The 21,935-nt window shown below is 45.2% G+C and overlaps 1 protein-coding gene across 1 annotated transcript in view; it reads left to right on the top strand.

The window, feature by feature from the left end:
- Scfd2 (sec1 family domain containing 2) overlaps positions 1–21,935 on the top strand; it is a 311,618-nt gene that overhangs the window by 284,713 nt on the left and 4,970 nt on the right. Inside the window, exons 7-8 of the mRNA XM_013008866.1 lie at positions 2,359–2,493; positions 16,156–16,275. Of these exons, the coding sequence (XP_012864320.1) occupies positions 2,359–2,493; positions 16,156–16,275 (255 nt within the window). The remainder of the gene's footprint in view (positions 1–2,358; positions 2,494–16,155; positions 16,276–21,935) is intronic.

The following is a 21,935-nucleotide window of genomic DNA, read 5'->3' as shown; positions in this document are numbered from 1 at the left end:
TTTCTGGCCTCTCCAGCCCATGCTAGGGCTCTGGAGCCTTGACGACAATCCTGCCGCCTAGGCACAAGTCTGGTAAAGATGAGCAGGGTACAATGCTGCAGCTTGAGTCCAGAGCCCCCTGGTCTATGTCTGAACTCTTTGCAGAATCCTGCCCTCCCTTCTACCCCAACTTCTTGAGTCTAAAGCTAGCCCTAATTAACTTTTTGGTGTGCTTTACCCCAATCTCTTTTCTATTCATTAATCATGTATTAAATTTAAATGATAATTGTTGCTATCTTTAGTGACACTCCACTTACTGTGGTTTATAAAACAAGAAGCAATACAAGGGGAAGTCTCCCTCTTGTCTTTGTTTCTTTACCTCAGCTGAGGTAGTTTCTACTTATTGCACCGGTTTAATTTTACAATGCATTTAATAAGTGTTGTTATATTCTCCCTGGCACTTTCTCCAATTTGAGGATCATGGTTTGAAACCAGCTTAGGTCATCCAGTGGACACCGTGGTTTTTACTTTACCCACCCAGAGCTTTCTCAGTCACTTTTCCAGCATTCCTCCCTACAAATAAGTATGCCTCACTTACTAAGTAGCTCCCTATGGAGAGGGTAAGCTTAAAAACTTTATGTCAAAACAATAGGGCCTTTTATGGTTCTTATTTGCGTATATGAGCATATCCAGAGAATAGATTTCTGGAAGAAGAATTTCTAGGTCAGATGCATTTGTCGCTTTGAAAGCTACTGCCAAATTATTCTCTGTGTTGATCATAACTATTCCCCTTCTGACAGTGCCTGGTACCCCCTGACTTCATCAAAATATGGCTTCAGAATTTTGGATGTTTGCCAATCTGATAAGTTTGTTTTTTATAAATCTATCTTGGTATAGGTTTAATTTGAATTTTTCTTCTTAAGAGAAAAGTATCAACCTTGCTCTACACCATGGCTTTAAACAAGTTCCTGTTATATCAGTGTTCCTATTCAATGCTTACCTTTTGTGATGGCTAATCATGAAATCTCCAGGCACACAATAGTGTGTGATAAACATCAAGAAGGTGGCACTTTCTGCTGAATACACACTACCTCTTCCTGTATCTTTTCCCTGAGGAATATACCAGCTACATTCCTGATGAATGGTCAGGAACAATGTTGATAGGCTATAGGTGCTTCATTTCTAAGGTATTTTAAGAGAAGTAGAATAATGGGGAAAATAAGTACAAAGTATCTATAAAGTAAGATAAGATGAAGCCAGGGAAACATTCAGCACACTAAATATCCATTCCTCTGGTTGCAGGCAAGTCACATGTTTGGCCAATGAAAAGACAGGCTGCATCTCAGCAGTGCCTTCTTAGAGTTTAAGAAAGAGGAGGGAAGAACCAAACCCAGAGGTCTTACCGAAGTCAGTGAAGCTTCTGGACAGAGTATTCAGGTCACAGAAAAGAAAAACACTCAACACTATTTTTCAAACTAGAGGAGTTGTAAACTAACCTCACTCTGATTCTACAGGAATTCTACGGAGCCCTGTGTCCTGCTCTTTGCCCTGACCTAGGTCAGAGTCCTCTTGTCATCTGGCCTTCTTTTTCTGGCCTAGTTGGACTTGGAGTTGAGCTCTATGGAGAAAGGAGGGATTGCTTTAAGCCTGGATGTTGACAATCCATTACAAATAAACATTTGTAATCCTCTCTGAGGAGAACATAACTCTAAGAATGTTTGGGAAACATTGGAGGTCATCTTCATGTTTATATCAAATGGCAGGACTTTGCTTGCCAGCATGTTCCATGCATAAATGATGATCTCTGGAAATCTTTTATTGCTTTAGCATAAATTGATTGTACAAAGAGATTCCATTGTGATGTTTACATATGCATGTAATATTCTTTGATTAAATTTACTCCCTTTTCATTACTCTTTCATCATCATCCCCCTTCCTCCTCTCTCCTTTCTGAGCATTGTTAGTGAGTTTTGTTATGCTATTTTCATATATATATATATATATATATATACATGTATATACATATATATGTATATACACATGTATATGCATATATATAAGTACACGTATATGCATATTGTGTATATACACACAAGATATAGTTCTATAATAGAATTATTAGTATACTGTGAGTATGACTCTGATAAGCAGTGCTTGCAGAATCAGTTATGAGAGGCAAAATAGTGCTAGAATATTGGGGATGGAAGTATCAAGATCAAGGTTGTTTTAGTATCTTTTCACACATACAAAATCACTGCTGTTTTCAGCATCTAACTAAACTTGCTTTGCTTCTTTTAGGGCAGATTAAACTGTCCTTTCTCCAGACATACCAAACAAGTGCCTCTAGCACTTAACCAGCACAATATTTTGTCTCTCCAGGCAACCTATAAGCCATTGTTGAAGCAGGTTGTGGAGGAAATATTTAATCCCGAGAGGCCAGATCCCATTGATATTGAACACATGTCTTCAGGCATCACTGATCTCCTTAAAACAGGATTTAGCATGTTCATGAAGGTAAGTAATCATGAAGAGGTAATCCTCAGTGTTCCAAAAGTCCCTTTTCTGGGTGTGAAAATTCTGGCACTCCACTGGCCCTGGCCAGTGCTGTACAGACAGTGGTTGGTATTTTCACTCTTCTATGACCAAGGCCATCTTTATTTACCTTTTGGTTATAAGCACTCTGATCTGAGCTTCTCTGATCTGAGCACTGTGCACTGGGTGGGATCATTTCTAGTCAATATGGAGTGCGTGTGTGTGGACACATTGCCCCTAAAGAGGCACCATGGAAAATCTCCTTGTGGCCCATGTTGTCCCTTACCATGAGTCTATAAACTAATTACCAGCCTTAGTGACAGTCTGCCAATCTTGATTTCTGTGTGTTGCACTACAGGGGTTTAAACTCAGGGCCTGGGTACTGTTCCTTAGCATTTTTTGCTCAAGGCGGGTGCTCTACAACTTAAGCCACAGTGATACTTCTGGTTATTTGCTGGTTAATTGGAAATTACTTGGTTAACTGGAGTCTTGTGGACTTCCTGATGAGGTCAGCTTTGAATCACAGTCATCAGATCTCAGCCTCCTATGTAGTTAAGATTACAGACATGAGCCACCGGTGAGTCCCATGACTAGCACCCCAAAACTCACTTGGAAATGACCTATCTTTTGGTCCAGTAAACTCATAGAGGAGAAACACCAGAATTTTCTGGCTTGTATCTAGAGTGGGTCAAAAAATGAGTAAACAGCCCTTGAAGTAGGGCTGAAAGGAAAAAGTACACAAGTGTGATCTATTTTTAACTCACTATAAAGTTTCTAAATTTAAAAGGTTCTAAACAAGATTACAGGCTGACCTCTCAAGGCTATGCCAAAATTTTAGTGGTAATAAGTCTTGGAAATAACGGAATGTTTTGCCAGCTTCAAAGAGCCTTTGAAATCGTGAATTAATCTACATAGAAGATCTGGCCTTTCAAAGTTCAATAAATGCATATTCCAGGAAAACTGGTCCACTCCAAAAGCCAGAGGATAGATACCAGACAGGCAGACTGGAAACTGAGTAATAAACTGGCTTGAATGGCCACGCCAGTCTCTCTGTTCTGCTGTGCTCAATTACCAACCATTTCTGATGCAATGCCTGGCGGGTATGTGTTTCTCTATTTCTCTCTCTCTCTCTCTCTCCCTCTCTCTCTCTCTCTGTCTGTCTCTCTTTCCCTCCTTTCCTCCCTCCCTCCCCCCCTCCTCTCTCTTTCTCCTCTTAATAAGCAATGCAGACTTCTGTACAGAGTATAAATAAGCCCCAGAGTTGGTGAGTGGCTCCCTGTCCTGAGTAGGTATTTGGTTTGTACAGAGACTTCCAGGCTAAACATGGTTTCCATCCCTCTCCATTTGAGCACTGTCTTCCTTCACTCATGAACTTAGACTTCTAGAAGTGACTATGGATTATATTATGATACATAGTCATGTCTTTGGCAAACTAATCACATGCATCTGTTGCTGTTCCATGAAACAATAATCCTCACAAGTTGAAATCACTCCTTTAAACTCTGCAGTTTTCTCCAGCTCTGCCTGTGATCAGAAGCTCCACTGTCCCAAGTATGCATTGTTTAGGAAGTTTGGGACCATCCTGAGCCAGCACTGGCAAACTGAATGATTTTTCCCATTCAAAGCTGATCATTAGGGCTTCTCTAGAAATGCCCCCACAGCCAAGGCCAATCTCAAAGAAAAATTGCCAAGGAGTGCATTAAGAGGAAGGAATTTGTCTCCTGGCAGCTGCCAGCATCCAGTGCTTGGTCCACAGCTTCAGAAATCCTGCACCTGTCCACAGAGATGCAGGGAATCTCCTTTGGCCCAGGCACAAAGCCCATCCCTCCTCACTACTCCAAGGGAGAGTCATTTTGCTTAATATCTAAATGCATCTTGGGAGCTGAGATTTCCTGCCATTCCCAGAACTCATCAAAGAAACGTTTCTCTAGCCTATGTGCTCAAGATTTGAGCAAATTTAGAATAAACTTAAGGATGACTAGCTATGAAGAACTAAATTCCCAAAGAGCTACTTCTTTGAAATGGATGTGCTTCTAGAGGCTTCCATTCTGCTCTAAGGTCCTTGGAGAAAGGGGGGAGTAAGATGTGGATAGAGTCTAACATGGTCATAGCCATGGACCAAGTTTCCTTATCCTGTGTTTCATTGCTTCTCACCTACCCAAAGTTATAATGAAATCTGTGGTTTTGATTTTCTAGGGCCAGTGAGAAAGTTTCCCTTCTCGTGTAAAGAAGAGGTTGTTTGACAAACTAAGGAGGTAGCTCCATCATTACCCTAGTGAGGAAACTGAGGCCTAGAATGGTTCATCAGTGGATGTGAATTTCCAGAAGGCTAGAATTGCTTCTCATTTCTATTTTGAGGTTTCTCCCAAAGAACACACTGGAAAGGATGACTCCAGGACTTGTCTCCCAAGCCACTCATTTCAAAGCCCAGGCTCTTAATCACAACATATCTTGGCCCTGGGATGCTGCCGGGCATTTCCTTGGAAGTTAAATGTTAATAAGTTATTAACTTTGGTTTTCTTCAGGATTCCGCAGTGGCATAAATACTGCCCCATTGGTACTTGCCGCACATGAATACTCTGCCTGGGCTGGTCTTGGCGGCAGCCAGGCGAGCGGGATCTCTTGGGGCTGAGGCCGTTTGCTGTCACTCTACCTGCTTTTGTGGGACTTGGGCCATGCACTGTGGGAGAATGGGCCAATGCATTACATTTTGAGGTTCATCTTTATTCTGTATCAGTAGGTGACAGGTATCCTTTGTCTTTCTTGTCACTTGCTGCCCTCCACTGTGCCTCTGGCATCTACTCCACTCCAGGAAGAAACACAGAGGGGAGCCCAATAAAGCCTTCCATGTGGAATCCTGCCTGTGCTGTGGGTACTGCTGTACAAATTCTAGAAATGAAATTCAGCTAGAAGGAAGCTGAATTGCTGCTCTGTCCTTGTTCTTTGTCTGCTCAGAGATGATATTGACTCGGGATGACCCAGGGGCAGCATCGATAGACTGTGAAGGAAAGGGTGGATCGGGAAGCCAGAGAGAGATGAACTCGGAAGTAGAGCCTGCAGTTTAGATCTTACTCTTTTCTGAATCCTCACCACTCAGCACCTGTGTACAGCAGACCCTCACTAAAGGTGGAAGGGTATCACAGTGGACCTATTATAGTGCTCATTCAGAAAAGTATACAGCTTTAAGCCATTAGTTGCTCTTTCCAACTCCAGTAGTCCTTCCCTCACCATAGGGATACATTGCAAAACCTTTGGTAGCTGCATGAAACCACAGACAATATCGGCCCCTTTAAACCCTGTGCTTTTTCCTGCAAACACATGCGCACGCACATGCATGCACGTGTGCACACACACATAGACAAATTTAGTGGTCATAACTTTTGAACTTTATGTGTGACAGAAAAACAAGCACTGATTTCTTTTCCTTCTTCACAATTTCTCAGGTAGAAGATTTGATCTTTGCAACTTCAACACACAAAGTTGGTTTTCTTTCCTTATTGAGTCAAGAACTTATATCTGTTCAGCTAAGGGAAGCACTTTACAGCTTCTCTTCGACCTGTGTTACCAGCATTGTTAGCCTTGTGCTTTGGGACCCACAGTGAATTAAGAGTTGTTTGAACATTAGCAGTGCCAGGTGACCAGGGGAGTAGCATCCACAGAGCAGAAACACTGGACAAAGGGATGATTCAGAAATGGAATCGGGCAGGACAACACATAGTGTGCAATTTAAAATTTAAGTTTATTCCTGGCATCTTGCATTTCATATTTTCAGACTGTAATTGACTGTAGGTAACTGAAATCCTGGAAAGCAGAGTCAGCAAAAACTTCTACATGACTTTTAATCCTGTAGCTACATTTCAATGACTTCCTAAGCTATAGGAGGAGCATCCCCAACGTCAACTCCCGTGTCCCTCAGTGGAGACCCTGGCCCTCCTTTCCAGCCACTACTAAGCAAGGCAGAGCTGATCACGGGTCCAGCAGCAGCACATCCTGCTCCCAGCTCACCCACTGTGCAGTGACTACCTCTGTCCCTGCTTGTCTTCTTTCCACAACAGAAGCCCAGAAACTACTTTCTTCCAACTTTTTGTTTCCCTGGAGAACAGAACAGAGACAAAGGGACTTGTTTTATAGAGTGAGAAATTGAATGAGTTAATAGGAAAAATGCTCCAACAGCGTGGTCAGATGAAGGGATGAATGATACCAAGAATGTGGTGAGAGTTTATTTTCTATTTAACATCTATATTTTTAATTGATTCCATATATAATAGATGTTGATTTCACCTATGTATTCCTTACTTGCTATCTGTTACTCACTCATGCCACTGTCAGTTTACAAGGGAGGCAGTAGGGAATAGCTTAACATGCCTGGAGTCAGAGCACTAGAATCCATGCCTCACTTGTGCCTAAGTTTCCTCTTCTATAGAATTGGGTGGAGTAGCTCCAGCGTGGTAGAGCTGTTGTGAGAGTTAAATGAGGGACTATATACACAGCACTCAGAGCACTGTCTGGTTGTGGACATACTTGCTATTTATTTATTTATTTATATGCTCTAGAACTCGGATTTGAACTTAGGACCTGAGCTCTATCCTTTAGCTTTTCTCCAGTCTAGAACTCTATCACTTGAACCACACCTCCAGGTCTGACTTTTTTGGTAGCTAATTGGTGATAAGAATCTCACAGACTCTCATACTGACTTGGAAGCTCCATCTGAGTAGCTAGGATTACAGACATGGGCTATTGGTGCCCAGCTTACCTTCTCTTATTTTTACAAGTTTATGATTCCTTTCAGACTGTGACTAATAAGAAAAAAGCCACCTTGAGCATCTCTATATCACTGGACACAGCCAGTGCTCAGATAGTTGGTGCATACAACCTAATTTTGTGGTGAAGATGAAGATTAAATAGAAGGCGGTGGTCCTGCCACCTGCAAAGATGTCATTGCAAATTCTCCTCGCATTTGCTCTTGCTAGGAAGATGTAAAGCATGTTCTACTGCTGTGTCTACAGGAAGCCATATTCATACACCTATGGTGTGCTTTTCCAGATCCTCTTATCCATTCCACTTTGGGTCTAACTTGTGATCTCCTGTTTGGGGGACATAGGTTATTCCTGTGAGGCAAACCATGGGGAGTTGGTGAGGTACCATACATGGACAGGACAAAATGGGTCAAGGCATAGAGGAGGAGGCCTTGGCCACCCAGAAACAGAGATGACTGAATGACTTGGGGAGCTGACTCTCCTGAGCACTTCCACATGCAGCAGCCACATGCTGGGAGAGAGCAAAAGCTTCCACGCTGGTTTGGGTTTGCAGCTGCTCCAAAGGCAACCACAATGCCATGGGTGGTGCAGACTTTTTCCCCAGCCCCTCTGAAGTGGCTCACAGCACTCACCCTTAGTTATTTGTATTTCTGCAAGCAGCAATAGCTAAGAAAAGGGTCTTAAGAGGCTCTGCACCCCAAAAAAATCCTTCAGGAGCAGGACATTCAGGCACCTGGATTTTGCCCTCATTAGAGTCAGAACTGTGCATTTGCATCACAGTACAAGTTTGCTAAACCACTTTCTTTGCATGGATTTTTCTAAGTCACAGGGTCTAGAGAACTCTTTTTTCCCCCTTGTTCTGGTTATCTAATGGTGCATAGGAAGTCACCCATGAACTCTTGGTTTGCAAGAATAGGACCATGTATACGTCTGCACTCTAGGCATAACTCAGCAGGACAGGATTCACTTTCAGTATGGCTGAGCTCAACCAGGCTGGGGGACCTCAGTCTCTCTCTACAGAGGTCCTCTCTCCTAGACTTTCTCACAGCAGAGCAGCCGTGCCCAGGGCAAGTGACCTAAGAAAGATAGCAGGTGGGAGCCACTGAAAGTCATGAACTGTCATATAGCATCACTTACACAGCAATCTGTGTGTTGAGGGTCACAAATCATGACAAGTACCTCCTTCAAGTGGAGGAATGTATACTCTTCTTTTTGAAAACAGACCAAGAGCATGAGGAGAAGAAAATATATTTTATTTTTGGACAACATAGTTTGCACTCCCCTAAATATATGTTTGGCTGACTAGCCTGGCAAGAGTGGTGCTGGCTAATCCTTTTTCCCTTCTGAGCTAGCAGACATGGAAGTTATTCATGCTTCTGACCTGATTTCAAAATAAGTGATTCCAAAAAGGCTTTGATAATGAAGGCTGACTTATTATTTTCCATAAAATGTTCTGTGTTTGTGTGCAGGCCTGGGATTGAACTTGGGGCCTTTTGCTTTTTTTTTTCATATAAAGTCTCTGCTTTTGCAGATCTTGGATCACAATCCTCCTGCATCCACCTTCTGCATAGCTAGGATCACAGGCATGTACCACCATGCCCAGCTTGGTTTAGTTGCCATTTGATGTTGTTATTGTTTTGTTGTTTTTTTTTTTGAAATAGAGTCTCATTCATTTTTCCCCCCAATCTCCAGCTTAGCAGACTATTTTAAAAATTATGTTTTTAAAAAGCAGCCAAAGGCCGGGTGCTGGGGGTTCATGCCTGTTATCCTAGCTACTCAGGAGGTTGAGATCTGAGGATTGTGGCTCAAACCCAGCCCAGGTAGGAAAGTCCATGAGACTCTTACTCCAATTAACCACCAGAAAAACAGAAGTGGCGCTGTGGCTCAAGTAGTAGAGCACTCGCTTTGAACTGAAGAGCTGAGAGACAGCACCCAAGCCCAGAGTTCAAGCCCCACGACCAACAACAACAACAATAACAACAACAACAGAAATAGTGTACTAAAAAATGAGCAATAGTCCTCACTCAAGTTTGTTCCTATTGATTCCTATAAGGTAAATCACAGCAGCTGGGCAGAAGAGCAGCAAGCATGCCACTGGGCCCAAGAATGTTTCAAGTTAGTTGGATGCACTTCTCAGCCAGGGATAAAACATATGACTAGCCCAGAAGGCTGTCAGCTTCAAAGGACAGCCAGGGAGCCCACTGGGGGGGACAGTGCCGTTGAACTGGGAAGAACCAACAGAGGCAGAACCTGACATTCTTTAAACAGCCTGGGCTCACTGTCTTCAGTCTTTGCCCAGAGCACCTTGAACTTCCTAGGGGAAAGCTTGATAGCAATCTAATAAATAAATCGAAACATACCTTCCCTCTCACTAGCATATTAATTTAATTTAAAACTAGCATGTCTAATAGGCTGCACTTTCAAAGTGCATTTCTGGAATTTGTGGTTTGGATTTCAGTCTTCTGAAAATAATATATTTTATATCTACTCCATGTGTTGGAACCTCTGCTTGTTTTGACTAAAGGACATGATTTGTCAAGATGTGCTCTTTACTGGAGTCAACATGAGGGGGTGTTTAATCTAACAGAAAGGGGCCTGAGTTCTTTTTATCTCATGTATAGTTTTTAAAAAGTTGTTATAGTTTGTCTTTGTTCTGCTTCTTCTGTGGCTATGCTTTGTTAAAGAAAAAGAGAAGCTGGGCACCAGTAGCTCACTCCTGTAATCCTAGCTACTCAGGAGGCTGAGATCTGAGGATCACAGTTCAAAGCCAGCCCTGATAGGAAAGTCCGTGAGACTCATCTCCAATTAACCACATGAAAACCTGAAGTGACACTGTGGCATAAGTGATAGAGCACTCACCTTGAATTGAAGAGCTCAGGGACAGTGCCCAGGCCCAGAGTTCAAGCCCCACAACCAACAAAAAAAGAAAAAAAAAAGAGGGAGAGAGAGATTCATGACACAGACTAGAAGCATTATCAGTGCTCTAGGCCTTGGATTGAGTTGCTATGAGTGTCTCACCACTTTTGGTCCCACTAGGAAAAGGCCACAGGCAGAGATAGACAACTGAGAAATGCTCAGACAAGCCCTGACAACCTGGTGGCAGTGAGGGACAACAGTTGAAGCTCTTTCTATTGCAATTAAGATGTCAACCAATTGCATAAATAAAATCAAAGAAAGGATATTTATTGTGAGGATTGTGAGGACAAGGGGTATCCTAGGGAATAAGGACGTAAGTGGGCCAAGGAAAGGATTCAGACCACCAACTGGAAAGCTGTTAGGAAAGCAGGATGCTGGATAGTCCCGGCATAGTGTAGGTACTCCATTAATATTAGTTGAACAGCTGGGTGCCCATGGCTCACACCTATAATCCTAGCTACTCAAGAGGCTGAGATCTGAGGATCGAGGTTCAAAGCCAGCCTGGGCAGGAAAGTCCAGGAGACTCTTATCTCCAATGAACCACAAGAAAACTGGAATTGGTGCTATGGCTCAAATGGTAGATTGCTCACCTTGAACTGAAGAGCTCAGGGACAGTGCCCAGGCCCAGAGTTCAAGCCCCACCACCACCACCACCACCACCAACAACAACAACAAAAACTATTAGTTGAACAATGATTGAGTAGCCTTGCTGCTGTTTTAGGGTCTTGGAAGTCCAGTTCTGACCGAGCCTTGTATATCTTAGAACAAGTCTTTAATTCCTAGGGAAGTTCCTGCAGCCTGGCTCAGGGCTCCATTCCAGGACCAATTGACCATAACTAGTCAGCAGGATCACATTGTAACAGCTTCCAGGAGCCCACTCTCTGACCGTGTGGGTAAAGGAGGCTGTTGGCTTAGGCAAGAGACAGATACCTACAGAGGAGTCTCTAGCTGGTATCAGGTTGCTTTGGGATGACGGACCAAATGATGGGCTTCAGATGAAAGTCTAATGTCAGACTGGAATTTGATCGAGAGAACCTTGAGAGTCACCTAGTGTAGCTCCTTATTCTTCACATAAGAAAAACAAGACTCAGAGAGAGAACTAGTCACTGCGGCCCATTATATTTAATGGTATTTCTGACAAGAAAACATGTTGGCATTCAGCATTAGTGTACAAGTCCTGGAATTCTTCTTTGCAATACTATTTATAACCACTGTTTTGGATTCTCTTCGTCTTAATTATGCTTCACTATGAGTTAGGGTTTGATTTGTATCTAACATTACTAAATCTGTTCCATGAGTTGTAGGGAGATGGATTTGATACGAATCATTAAACAAAAACAAAAAGTTGGCTTTGGCAGTCTATGTACTTTGTCAGATAGTGAAAGTTCTTTGGGCGCCTCCTTTGTGTGCTGGCCATGTTGTGGGTACAGATAATACAGATGAACTAGCCACCTTGCCTACTGTGACATTGCTTATATCTCATCACTGACAGTTTGTTGGAGAGATACACAAGAAAGCTGGGGGCCCAAAGAAGGGGGTGCTGGGAGAGCACAAAAGAGTAGTTCAGCAGGGGACTTGGATGCTACTGTCAGACCAGTAGGAGTCAGGCACAAAGTGATGAAATCCATGGTACAGGGAGGAGTACAGTTTGTTCCCAATAGCTGGAGCTAGGTGGCATGGCATGTGGGGAGTAGAAAATGGAGATGGAGATAAGCAGGAGCTAGATCAACAAGGACTGGAGGCTTGAGATTTGTCCCCAAACAAGGCGCTGTTGAATGATTTAAAGGAAGAGCTAATAACTTCATGTTCATTTTAAAAGAATTGCCCTGGCATCACTGAGCAGAGGCAACAAGAACCAGCCTGGCACCAGTTGGGAAGGAAAGAGGAGAAGAGGAGAGTCTGTCCTCGGTTAAAGCCAAAGGAATGAGGGGCCAGGATGAAGAGCTAGAGGACTCCACAGGACTGGGTATACCTTGGTATACATTGGCAATAAAGAGAATGGAACTATCCAGCTCTGGCATTATTGGATGGATAAAGTAGACATTGTCTGTGGTTGAGAAGCAGGAATGGAGAAGAAGGTAGCTTGCATTTTAGTCTTGTTGAGTTTAAGGACCTATGGGACAGTCAGTGGAACCCAAGCCAGTAGTCCACAGCTGGAACTATGGGAAGCATGAGGCAACCCGATAAGCAAGTTCCTTCTGGTAAGTGACTAATATTTCTTTAAAAGTGTAGAGCTTTAAAGATATAAGGTAATATAAGGCCTTTCATTTCAAAGAATAGTTTTATAATGGCAGTGTGTGGTATCGTAAGGTAGAAGGTTTGCTTATAGCCCTCCAGTGAGACAGACATGCTTTCAGTCTCAACCTTAGCTCGATGACTTGGAACTAAGTTGTTTTAGCCATTAAGCTTGAAGGCCTCTATCTGTAAGGTGGAGTTTCACAGTCTTAGGGACTACCTGCAGTGATGCCTGCTTTCCCCTTCCCCCACACGATTTTCCTCTCATTCACTTTCCTTCATTCTTACCACCTTACTTATCCTTATACTTGTTCACCCTCTTTACCTGCTTACTTACTGACTTTCATCCCTCTCTTCCCTCCCCCCCCCACCACTAAAATAGAAGCCTTTTAACAGTGCGGGTTCTTCTCTGGTGCACTGCTGAGTGCCTGATGCCTGGAGCAGCATCTGGTCCTCAAATGTTTGTTGCATGGGTGAATGAGTGAAGAGGCAGCACAGCATAGAACATACAGTGTGTGGTGACAGTGGTGGTACTTTCACTAACTCCTGTTGAGAGAAAAGCTGTTACCAAGGGCTGTCACTCAGGTCATCCCAAGGCCTCATCCCCTTACAGCCCACACCTGTTTCTGCCTTTATACGGCACTGCCCATTGCTGGAGAGAGGGAAGCCTTATCCTGCCTGTTCTAGGAACAAAGGAGTCACAGATGAGGAGGAATGAGCAAAGTAGCCCTGTGAGGGTCAGGAATCAGCAGCAGGATTCCCAGATTTCCTGGAGAGATCCCAGGAACCTGCAAAACCTTTCTCTTGACAACTCCCACTTGGAAGCAAATCAGGACATCAAAGAGCTCCCTGAGGCCTCACACCTGCACCAGGGCCTCACAGCCTGCTGCAAATGCTAGGTACAGTGGTGGGAGGAACCCATCTTCTTTGGCCAGAGTTGGCATCTTCAAGTCAGAGCCCGGGGAAGGGTTAGAAAATGAAAGAGAGAGCAGAGAGTAACAAATTCCTGCCATTAGAATGGCAGAAGTAGTGTTGAATTCTTCCATCTTTAAAGTGGATCACATGGGGAACCAACCTACAAACAGGACTCCACCGTCTCTGGCTGCTATTGGGATTCAGATGAAGTTTCCACTTCCTCACAGCCAGCTGACTGGACACGCTCTGAAGAGAAAGTCCAGTATCAAAACCTAAATCTAAAGTGAAACCCAAATAGCAAACACCAGTGTGCATTAATTGGAGCCATTTATTCATGTTGAAACTAACATTCCCTCTACTCCTTAGCCCCAGGAAATTGTTCTTTGTTTGCTGCTGCTCATTTCATTTCTCCCCTTTTCATCTCTCAGTGAGTGCATCCTTCCAAGGTTCTCAGCATGTGCTTCAGATCCCAGACTGTCTTATGGAAAGCATATGTCTTAGGGAACAGACTGTGCCACGCATAAGCTTTGCAGCCAGTTGTATTTCTGTCCTCAGATTAAGTGAGAAATGACAGGATTTTGGAAGGCTGAGAGGAATTTGGGGGCCAGTTACTCAGCTAGAAAACTGCATAAAGTAGAAAGTTTCTGGAAGACGTCTAAGAGAAGAAGAGCATCTCCTGTAAACCAGTGCTTCTCGTTCATTTACTCACTTATCTATTTACTCACTTATGCAACACTTTTACTGATAGTTTACCTGGTACTAGATACTACACTCAGCACCAAAAAATGGCCAGGTGAATGTCCTTCAGTCCTGGTGCCCAGAGCCCAGGGTCTGAAAAATCTTTTGTGTCTGAGAATCAGGAAAGATTCTCCCAAGGAGAATGACAGCAATGCTCTAGCCGAAAACATAAACTCAGGGAGTACCTGAAAGATTTCTGAAGACAGGGGAGAAAATAAGTTCCCTCGAGGATAGTGTACTGAGAGAGAAGAACAAGAGGCCAAAAGATAGTGCCTCAAGCAATATAACATGTAAAGAGGCAGACCAAGAAAAGAAATGGATGAAGAAATCTGGGAGACAAAATTAGAAAATTAGAAAGAACCAAGAGCGTGCTATCTCAATAGCAAAGTCGCATGTCATCAACTGTGACAAATGCCACGGAAACTTCCTCTTTGATGAAGCCTAAAACTGTCCATTGACTCCTACACGAGCATGGTCATTAGTGATCTCAGCTGTTCCGGGGACAGTGTGATAGCAGCAGGGTGACTGCAGGTGCATACAGTATGGTTTAGATAAAAAGTGATCAGCAAGTCGGGCGCTGGTGGCTCACGCCTGTAATCCTAGCTACTCAGGAGGCTGAGATCTGAGGATCGAGGTTCAAAGCCAGCCCAGGCAGGAGAGACCGTGAGACTCCTATCTCCAATAAACCACCAGAAAACCGGAAGTGGCGCTGTAGCTCAAGTGGTAGAGCGCTCGCCTTGAGCTGAAGAGTTGAGGGACAGCGCCCAGGCCTAGAGTTCAAGCCCCACGACCGACAAAAAAAAAAAAAAAAAGGCGATCAACAACTGTAGAGAGGGAAGGAGATAGCCAGAATAGAAGCGGGAGGAGGAGAAACCAAGACCTTTTTTCAAAGATGACTTTGTAACTTTTGTCCAGTGTTTTGAAGACCTTTCTCATATCCTCTCTTTCCTTCCTCTCTTCCATCTTTTCCTCCTTTTATCCTCTCTCCATCCCTTCCTTCTTTCCTTCCTGGCTTCATCATGGGCTGCTGCCCCATGTTGCATCCTCTCTACACAGCCCAGGGCCCTCAGAGGGCTTGTGCGTGAGTGAGCAGACACTCATGATCACTTCCTCTCTTCCTCTCCTGTTGGAGTTAAAGCCTGTTTTCTCCACATGTGACTTCACTGGGTCATGTGGACAGCTGGAAGCACCTCCCAGCAGTGATTCCCAGCATGCTCTAGTTTCCATGAGCCTCTAGCTACTGCTCCTAGATGTTGACTTTTCATTGCTGGAACTCAGCCCACACCATTTCTCCTCCCCACTTCCTTGCAGAAACACTGTGGCTTCTAGCTAAGGCCCAAAACCTATCCCCTGTCCTCACCACATCTGTTTATGTACATTTCCTCCACTTAGAGGCCTTCTTATTTTATAATGTATTAACCCATTGCTTCATGGATAGGTGAAATCGTAAGGAATTAGGAAGATAGTCTACAGCACCTGAAGTAGGGTTCATATAGCATAGGCCCTTTGCTGAGGCTGGATGGAAGAAATCACAAGCTTGAAACCCATCAGACCTAATGTCTTTGAGGATGGCGCCCTTTCCATTCCATCCTTTACACAATCTGCTACCACCTGCCCAGAGCTCTGGCTTTGTTAATTTTGGACATTTATGGAATACCTGTTCTGTGCTGGAAAAGGTAAGCACAGAGACCAACAGGGAGCAAGGCAGCCACCGGCTTACCTTAGGGGGGACTCTGTTCTAGTAGTGGAGAAACACCCACCCACAAATGCTGTAACCTCAGGAAATAAGCACAAAGCAACGCAACAAGGGAGGGCAGCAAATTAATGCTGAGACCTGAACAGTGATACTCAATGAAGTGTTCTTTGGCCTTTCTGCCCTTACAGCTCCACACCTTTAATGTTACTTCTAATAAAGTCTTTGTGTAAAGGATGTACTAAGATGCCCTGCTGGGCATTCTCCTGGTCAGTGAGGTCTCTGCTAGCTAATAACCATCAGCTCTCCCAAGGCTACTTCCTCCTACTTGCATGAGGAGGGGTGGCTGTCCTGGGCTGCAATCTGACCTGATGCTGTTCTCTTCTGCAGGTGAGCCGGCCTCATCCCAGTGATCACCCCCTCCTCATCCTTTTTGTAGTGGGTGGAGTCACAGTCTCTGAAGCTAAAATGGTCAAAGACCTTGTGGCGTCCCTGAAGCCAGGATCCCAGGTACTGAGTCAGGGGTGATGTGAATAAGGACCCAAGGGTAGAACAAAAAGGGAGGGAGATGGCCGGGCACCGGTGGCTCACGCCTGTAATCCTAGCTACTCAGGAGGCTGAGACCTGAGAATCGAGGTTCAAAGCCAGCCCGGGCAAGAAAGTCCATGAAACTCTTTTTTTATTATTATTTTTATTTATTTTTTATTGTGAAAATACTGTACAGAGGGGTTACAATTACATGGGCAAGATAATGAGTACATTTCTTATCAAGCATTGTAGCCTCCTCCGTTGTTTCCCCTTCCCATCCTCCCCCCCCCCCCCCACCCAATCCTCCTCACCCCCCCCCCACCAAAGTTGTAAAGTTTGTTTTTGACATAACGACTGGTACTTCTCATTGTTGGAACAGGTCCACCTGTATCCTTATTTAAACGACTTGTTTTTCCCCTTCCCCTCCACAAATTATACCAACATCAAATACAGTGAAAGCAGGGGTTATACTGTTGGGGAGGGACATACAAAGCATGAAACTCTTATCTCCAATAATCCACCAGAAAACCGGAAGTGGTGCTGTAGCTCAAGTGGTAGAGTGCTAGCCTTGAGCTGAAGAACTGAGGAACAGCACTCAAGCCCCACAACTGACCAAAAAAAAGGTGGGGGGAGGTAGGGAGTGTTCCCCACATCTGTTCCAGCCTAGTTTTCTTTCTTCTTATTTGTGTCCCAGGGTCAGCCCAACACCCATGGAAAGCCTTTGTTCCTTGTGGTAGAAGTCTTACCGCTTTAGTAAAGTCCATCATGAGTCCCTGTTCCTTAGTAAAATCCATGCAAATAACTCCCTGTTCTTTGCAAAATAAACTGTGCTCCAGGTGGACAGGGGATGGGGTGCTGATAAAGAAGAGCTCTCTACTTCTACCCCACCCACTCTTCCTAGTCCCTTGGCTCTTTCTAGGCTCCTAGGCCAAGGTGCTGTCATTCTATTCCTGTCTCTTATGGCAGGGGCTCTCCAGTGTGTGCCTAATCACTCAGGAGTTCTACTTTCCAGGCTCTAGACCATTGAAGGACCCAGACCAGGGACCTCCTTCCTTCCAACCGGCAATCAGGGGACTGGGTGTCCAGAAAGACAATGACTGGTATTTTACTCTCTGCCTCCTGCCAGGTCCTATCCTGTTCCTCAGATGGGAAGGTTGGCCCTGTGGCTACATAGTTAAGAAGACAAACCTTTTGATTGTAGAAGCTCAGGTTCCTATCTGGCTCTCCTTTGACTAGCCAGGTGATCTGGAATTGCTCTCTCAGTGAGGATCCAGGATGGCAGCTGTGAGTCCTGACTCCAGTTCAGGCTGAAGAGTGCACCTCCTACCACAGTGCCTGGCTCCCAGCTGTCATCACTGGTGACCACACTTATCCTCTGCCCTCCTCAGCAAGAAGGCTGAGGCTCATGGCCCCAGATAAAGACTTCTGGAACAAGAGGCCCTTGCCTCTGCAGGCTCCAGCCTGGCTGAGGACAAAGAGCCTGTAACTAACTAAGGTTTAAAACTCTTGTTTCAGCCGGGTGCCAGTGGCTCGTGTCTTTAATCCTAGCAACTCAGGAGGCTGAGATTTAAGGATCACAGTTCAAAGTCAGCCCTAGCAAGAAACCCCATGAGATTCTCTGTGGTTCAAAGTGGTAGACCACTAGCCATGAGCAAAAGAGTTCAGGGATAGCTCTCAGGCCCTGAGTTCAATCCCCACAACTGACCACCTCACCACCCTCCCCCTCCCCCCCCCAAAATCCTTGCCCTTGCTTACAGGTCCTCAAATACTCCCTGAGACAGGGGCATGGGGGGACTGGTTAAGTTGGTTTACTGTCCACATAGCTCACACAAACCAGGAGCAGTGAGATTCAGCCCGGTCCTATCTGCTTATTCATCAGAGCTGCTGCCCTGTGTCCTGCCTCCAGCCTAAGCTCTATGTGTCCACGCAGCTAGCCATGGAGGCCTGTGCTCCCCTGCGGCAGTCCTGCTTGTTGCCCCAGGCCCTTCCTGAATCTCTGCTAGCATCCCAAACCCATACTACATAATGATGCCCAGGAGTGTTCTCTGACCACTGTGTATTTGCTGGCTGGCTTATGCTCCTAAACCAGACATGGGTTCCTGGAAGCAAGGGTTACCAAGGGCTGAGACATGGCAGGAGCTTAGTAAACCTGGTGGTTTGCTGGATTTATTGACTCTGAGAGAATGGAGTTGGGGGGAGCAAACTGTTGTTGTTGAGTAACTCAGCCACTTGGGAAGTTGATCCTTATTGGTGCCTAGATCCCAGAATAGGAACCGAGGATTTAGGAAACCATACCTGATTCTTCAGTGAGAGAAATGACTAGGCATGCACTGTAACTTCTGTTATTATCGCCTGTTATTGTCATAGCTAGTGACATTTCTAATGAATTGGTAAATCCAGTCTCATTTAACACACTCTATCGGGAGAGTCAAGCATCTGTTTCATGAGTGATTGGCTTTATCTGTTGTGGCTGTTGTTCATTTAAATCAGAAAGATGGCTTCTTACTGTCCCTTCCATGGTGAACCAAGTTCTTAGAGGTTCAGAACAGGGCTGCATTGTAACAGCGGGACATAGTAATCCCCAGTTCTGGAGCCTGCCTTAGGTTTGCTGCAGGCTGACCTTGCAACCCAGGCATCTGCAGAAAGAGACTGTAAGAAATTTGGAGCTTTAGGGGGATTCAAGGCTTAAGGCTCTGCCTCAGGCTGCTTTTCCTTTGTGCAAAAAGTCAACGAGCCCTAAGAGGATTCTACCTGCCTGGGAAAACTGAGGCAAGGTAGTGATCACGGAGCCCTTGCCCCCAGCTTGTGAGGGCAGGGGATTATCTGCAGGTTGCTGAGTGACATCAGCCCACTAAAGTCCCTGCCCCTCTTACAACCAACACACACAGCTGCCCTGGCCTGAGGCTAACAGAACTCAGCCTCCTGCTTATAGATATGCCTGGACATCAGGGCACAATGGCATGTGTACCAATCCTGTCCTCTGCTTAGAGTGACTTCTGCTGGGAGCACACATGTCCTAACTGGAGGGGTAGGTATTTCAGAACTCATGTACCAGGAGACACCCAAGGTTCAAGTAGCAACCATGGAATTACTCAGACCTGATCATCAGTGGGAACAGTGCCAACTCACACGGGATAGTATGGCATGGAGTGAAGGCCTGCCCCTCCCAGGGCAGCCTCCTCCGGTCTTGAGAAGTTTTACTCTGAGGACTGTCTCCCCCATGAGCAACCAAGTCCCAGTGCCCCTCTCCTCCCACAGGGCTCTCGCTCTTTAGAGCTGACTTTAGTGGGCCACAGAGAACTTAACAAGCAAGTTGGCCGTGTACCTAATCCACATGACAGCTCCACAGACATGTAAAGCAGGACCCCAAATCATCCCCCACATCTTGTCTTCACACCCTACAGCCACCTGACTCATCCCCCTAGGATGCAGACCTGAGAACCTGCCTGTCCTCAGCCCCACACACAGCCTCCCTTTCACACACAGTTGAAGCTGAAAACCACCCCATTGATGCTAACTGATGAGAGCAGAGGAAATTAAGGCCCCCTCCCCCTTCTATTCCTTCCAGCAGCTTCCGAGAGGCTATGATAGAAAACACGCCTCAGTCAGGGGGCATTTGAAGCTGAAATGTGAAGTGAGTTCAGGAATCAGCTATTCAAGGAAACAGATGGAATTTTCTTTTCTTTTTTTTTTTTTGGGGGGGGGGTTGGTCATGGGGCCTGAACTCTGGGCCTGGGCGCTGTCCCTTAGCTCTTCAGCTCAAGGCTAGCACTCTACCACTTGAGCCACAGCGCCACTTCCGGCTTTTTTCTTTTTGCTTATGTGGTGCTGAGGAATCGAACCCAGGGCCTCAGGCATGCAAGGCAAGCACTCTACCACTGAGCCACCTTCCCAGCCCCCAGATGGAATTTTCTTAAGGCCCCTATGAAATGAACTCTCTTACACAAAGCGTGACAAGGATAGCATGAAACATAAGGAGCCGCCACCATGTCCCAACTACAGGACTTGTTCTCTTTTCTCCCTGCCCACAGTCACTGACCATGTGCTCAGGACAGAAAATGAGCCAAATAAAGAAGCACCTCACTACAAAAGCTCTCTTAGCCAGGCCCTGGGGGCTCATGCCTGTAAGCCTAGCTACTCAGGAGATCTGAGGATTGTGGTTTGAAACCAGCCTAAGCAGAAATGTCTGTGAAACTCTTATTTCCAATTAACCACCAAAAAGCCAGAAAGTATCGCTTAAGTGGTAGAGCACCAGCCTTCATCCAAAAAGACAAGTGACAGACAACAGGCCACGGACACATGTGTACACACACACACACACATACATACACACCACCTCTTTCCTTGACTTGACAAAGGAATACAACTCCCTAAACCCATCCTAAGCAGATCAAGGTAGGAGTCTCCATCTGGCCTTCCCCTCTCACAATGCACTTGTAGGGGCACCAGGATATCTCCTAAGTCTGGCTCCATAGCCGGATGGTGACAGTGAGGCCAGCAGAGGCCTGTGAGTGTGAGAAGAAAATAATGGGAAATAATGCTATCTGGGAAAACAGAGGATCTGCCAGATCAAGGGAAAAAGAAGATGGTGCCAGAAGTTGGGCCCGCCTCCTGCTGCTTTTCATAGATGGGTGCATGTGTCACCTACCCCCACTTTCTTGCACTAACACATTTTTGGAACTGAATGTTAAATGAGGACATAATAATATATTTAAGCAGATTCATAACTATAATCACACACCCAATATGCATGCAACTTGAGGGGTTTAAAGAGATCCCTGCTCCATTTTGTTTTTACATTGATAGGAACCTTCAAGGGAGAGACAATAATGACAACAAATCATAAGGGACCGAGGTGAAAAGATGTTTAAACTCCCCCTCTTACTGCCTTCAGCAGATCTGGACTCCAACACACTTAGCTGTGGAGCATCATGAAAGCAGATCATGTGGTTCACAGGCACTTTCTAGAAAAGATAATCCATCGCCCCTCTGGCTGAACATGGGTGTGTATATACACCTGTGTAGCGCATATGTAAGCAGCAGTAGATAGTGTCTCGCTATTTTCTGCTCTCAAAAAAGCTCTTCAAATGGATGAATATGCATGTTGGCACTTGTGCCTATGTGAGTTGCTTTGGGAAAAAATCCGTCAAGTTTAAAAGAAGATTACTGTCTGCCCCTTTTGATTCGCACCGTTAGAAATCAGAGGATTATGAAATCCACATCCTAAACTTTCCTGCCTCCTCCACCTTGGGCATAAATAGAACAGGAAGATGGCAGCAGCTGCAAATTACAGTGTGACCAGGAAAGAGGAAAGCCAGCCTGAGCTTCTGCTGGGGTAGGGAATGCCTGGCCCCTGAAATCATTTGGTAAACTATAGGACAGAAAGGTCTGCTTCTCTGTGGTTCTCCTTGCCCACCAAGGCCATCTGCCTGAATTGACAATTTTGTACAGACTGCAAATGATGTTATAAATATCCAAGGGGCAGTAAAGGGCTGGGCTGCAGGTGGACCTGAGTACAGGACAGACCTCAGAATGAGCATGAGAGCAAGCGCCACAGCATGGGGCCAGGCAGTTGCTGGAGCATGTAGTTCCACGGATCCTGGTATCCCTGGTACCTTCTGCCCCTGTTGCATAGTCAGCCA

Source organism: Dipodomys ordii, unplaced genomic scaffold (assembly GCF_000151885.1).
Source record: "Dipodomys ordii isolate 6190 unplaced genomic scaffold, Dord_2.0 Scaffold8, whole genome shotgun sequence".
Lineage (NCBI taxonomy): Eukaryota > Metazoa > Chordata > Mammalia > Rodentia > Heteromyidae > Dipodomys > Dipodomys ordii.
The sequence above is the reverse complement of the archived record's forward strand: the minus strand, read 5'-3'. Positions and strand labels throughout refer to the sequence as shown.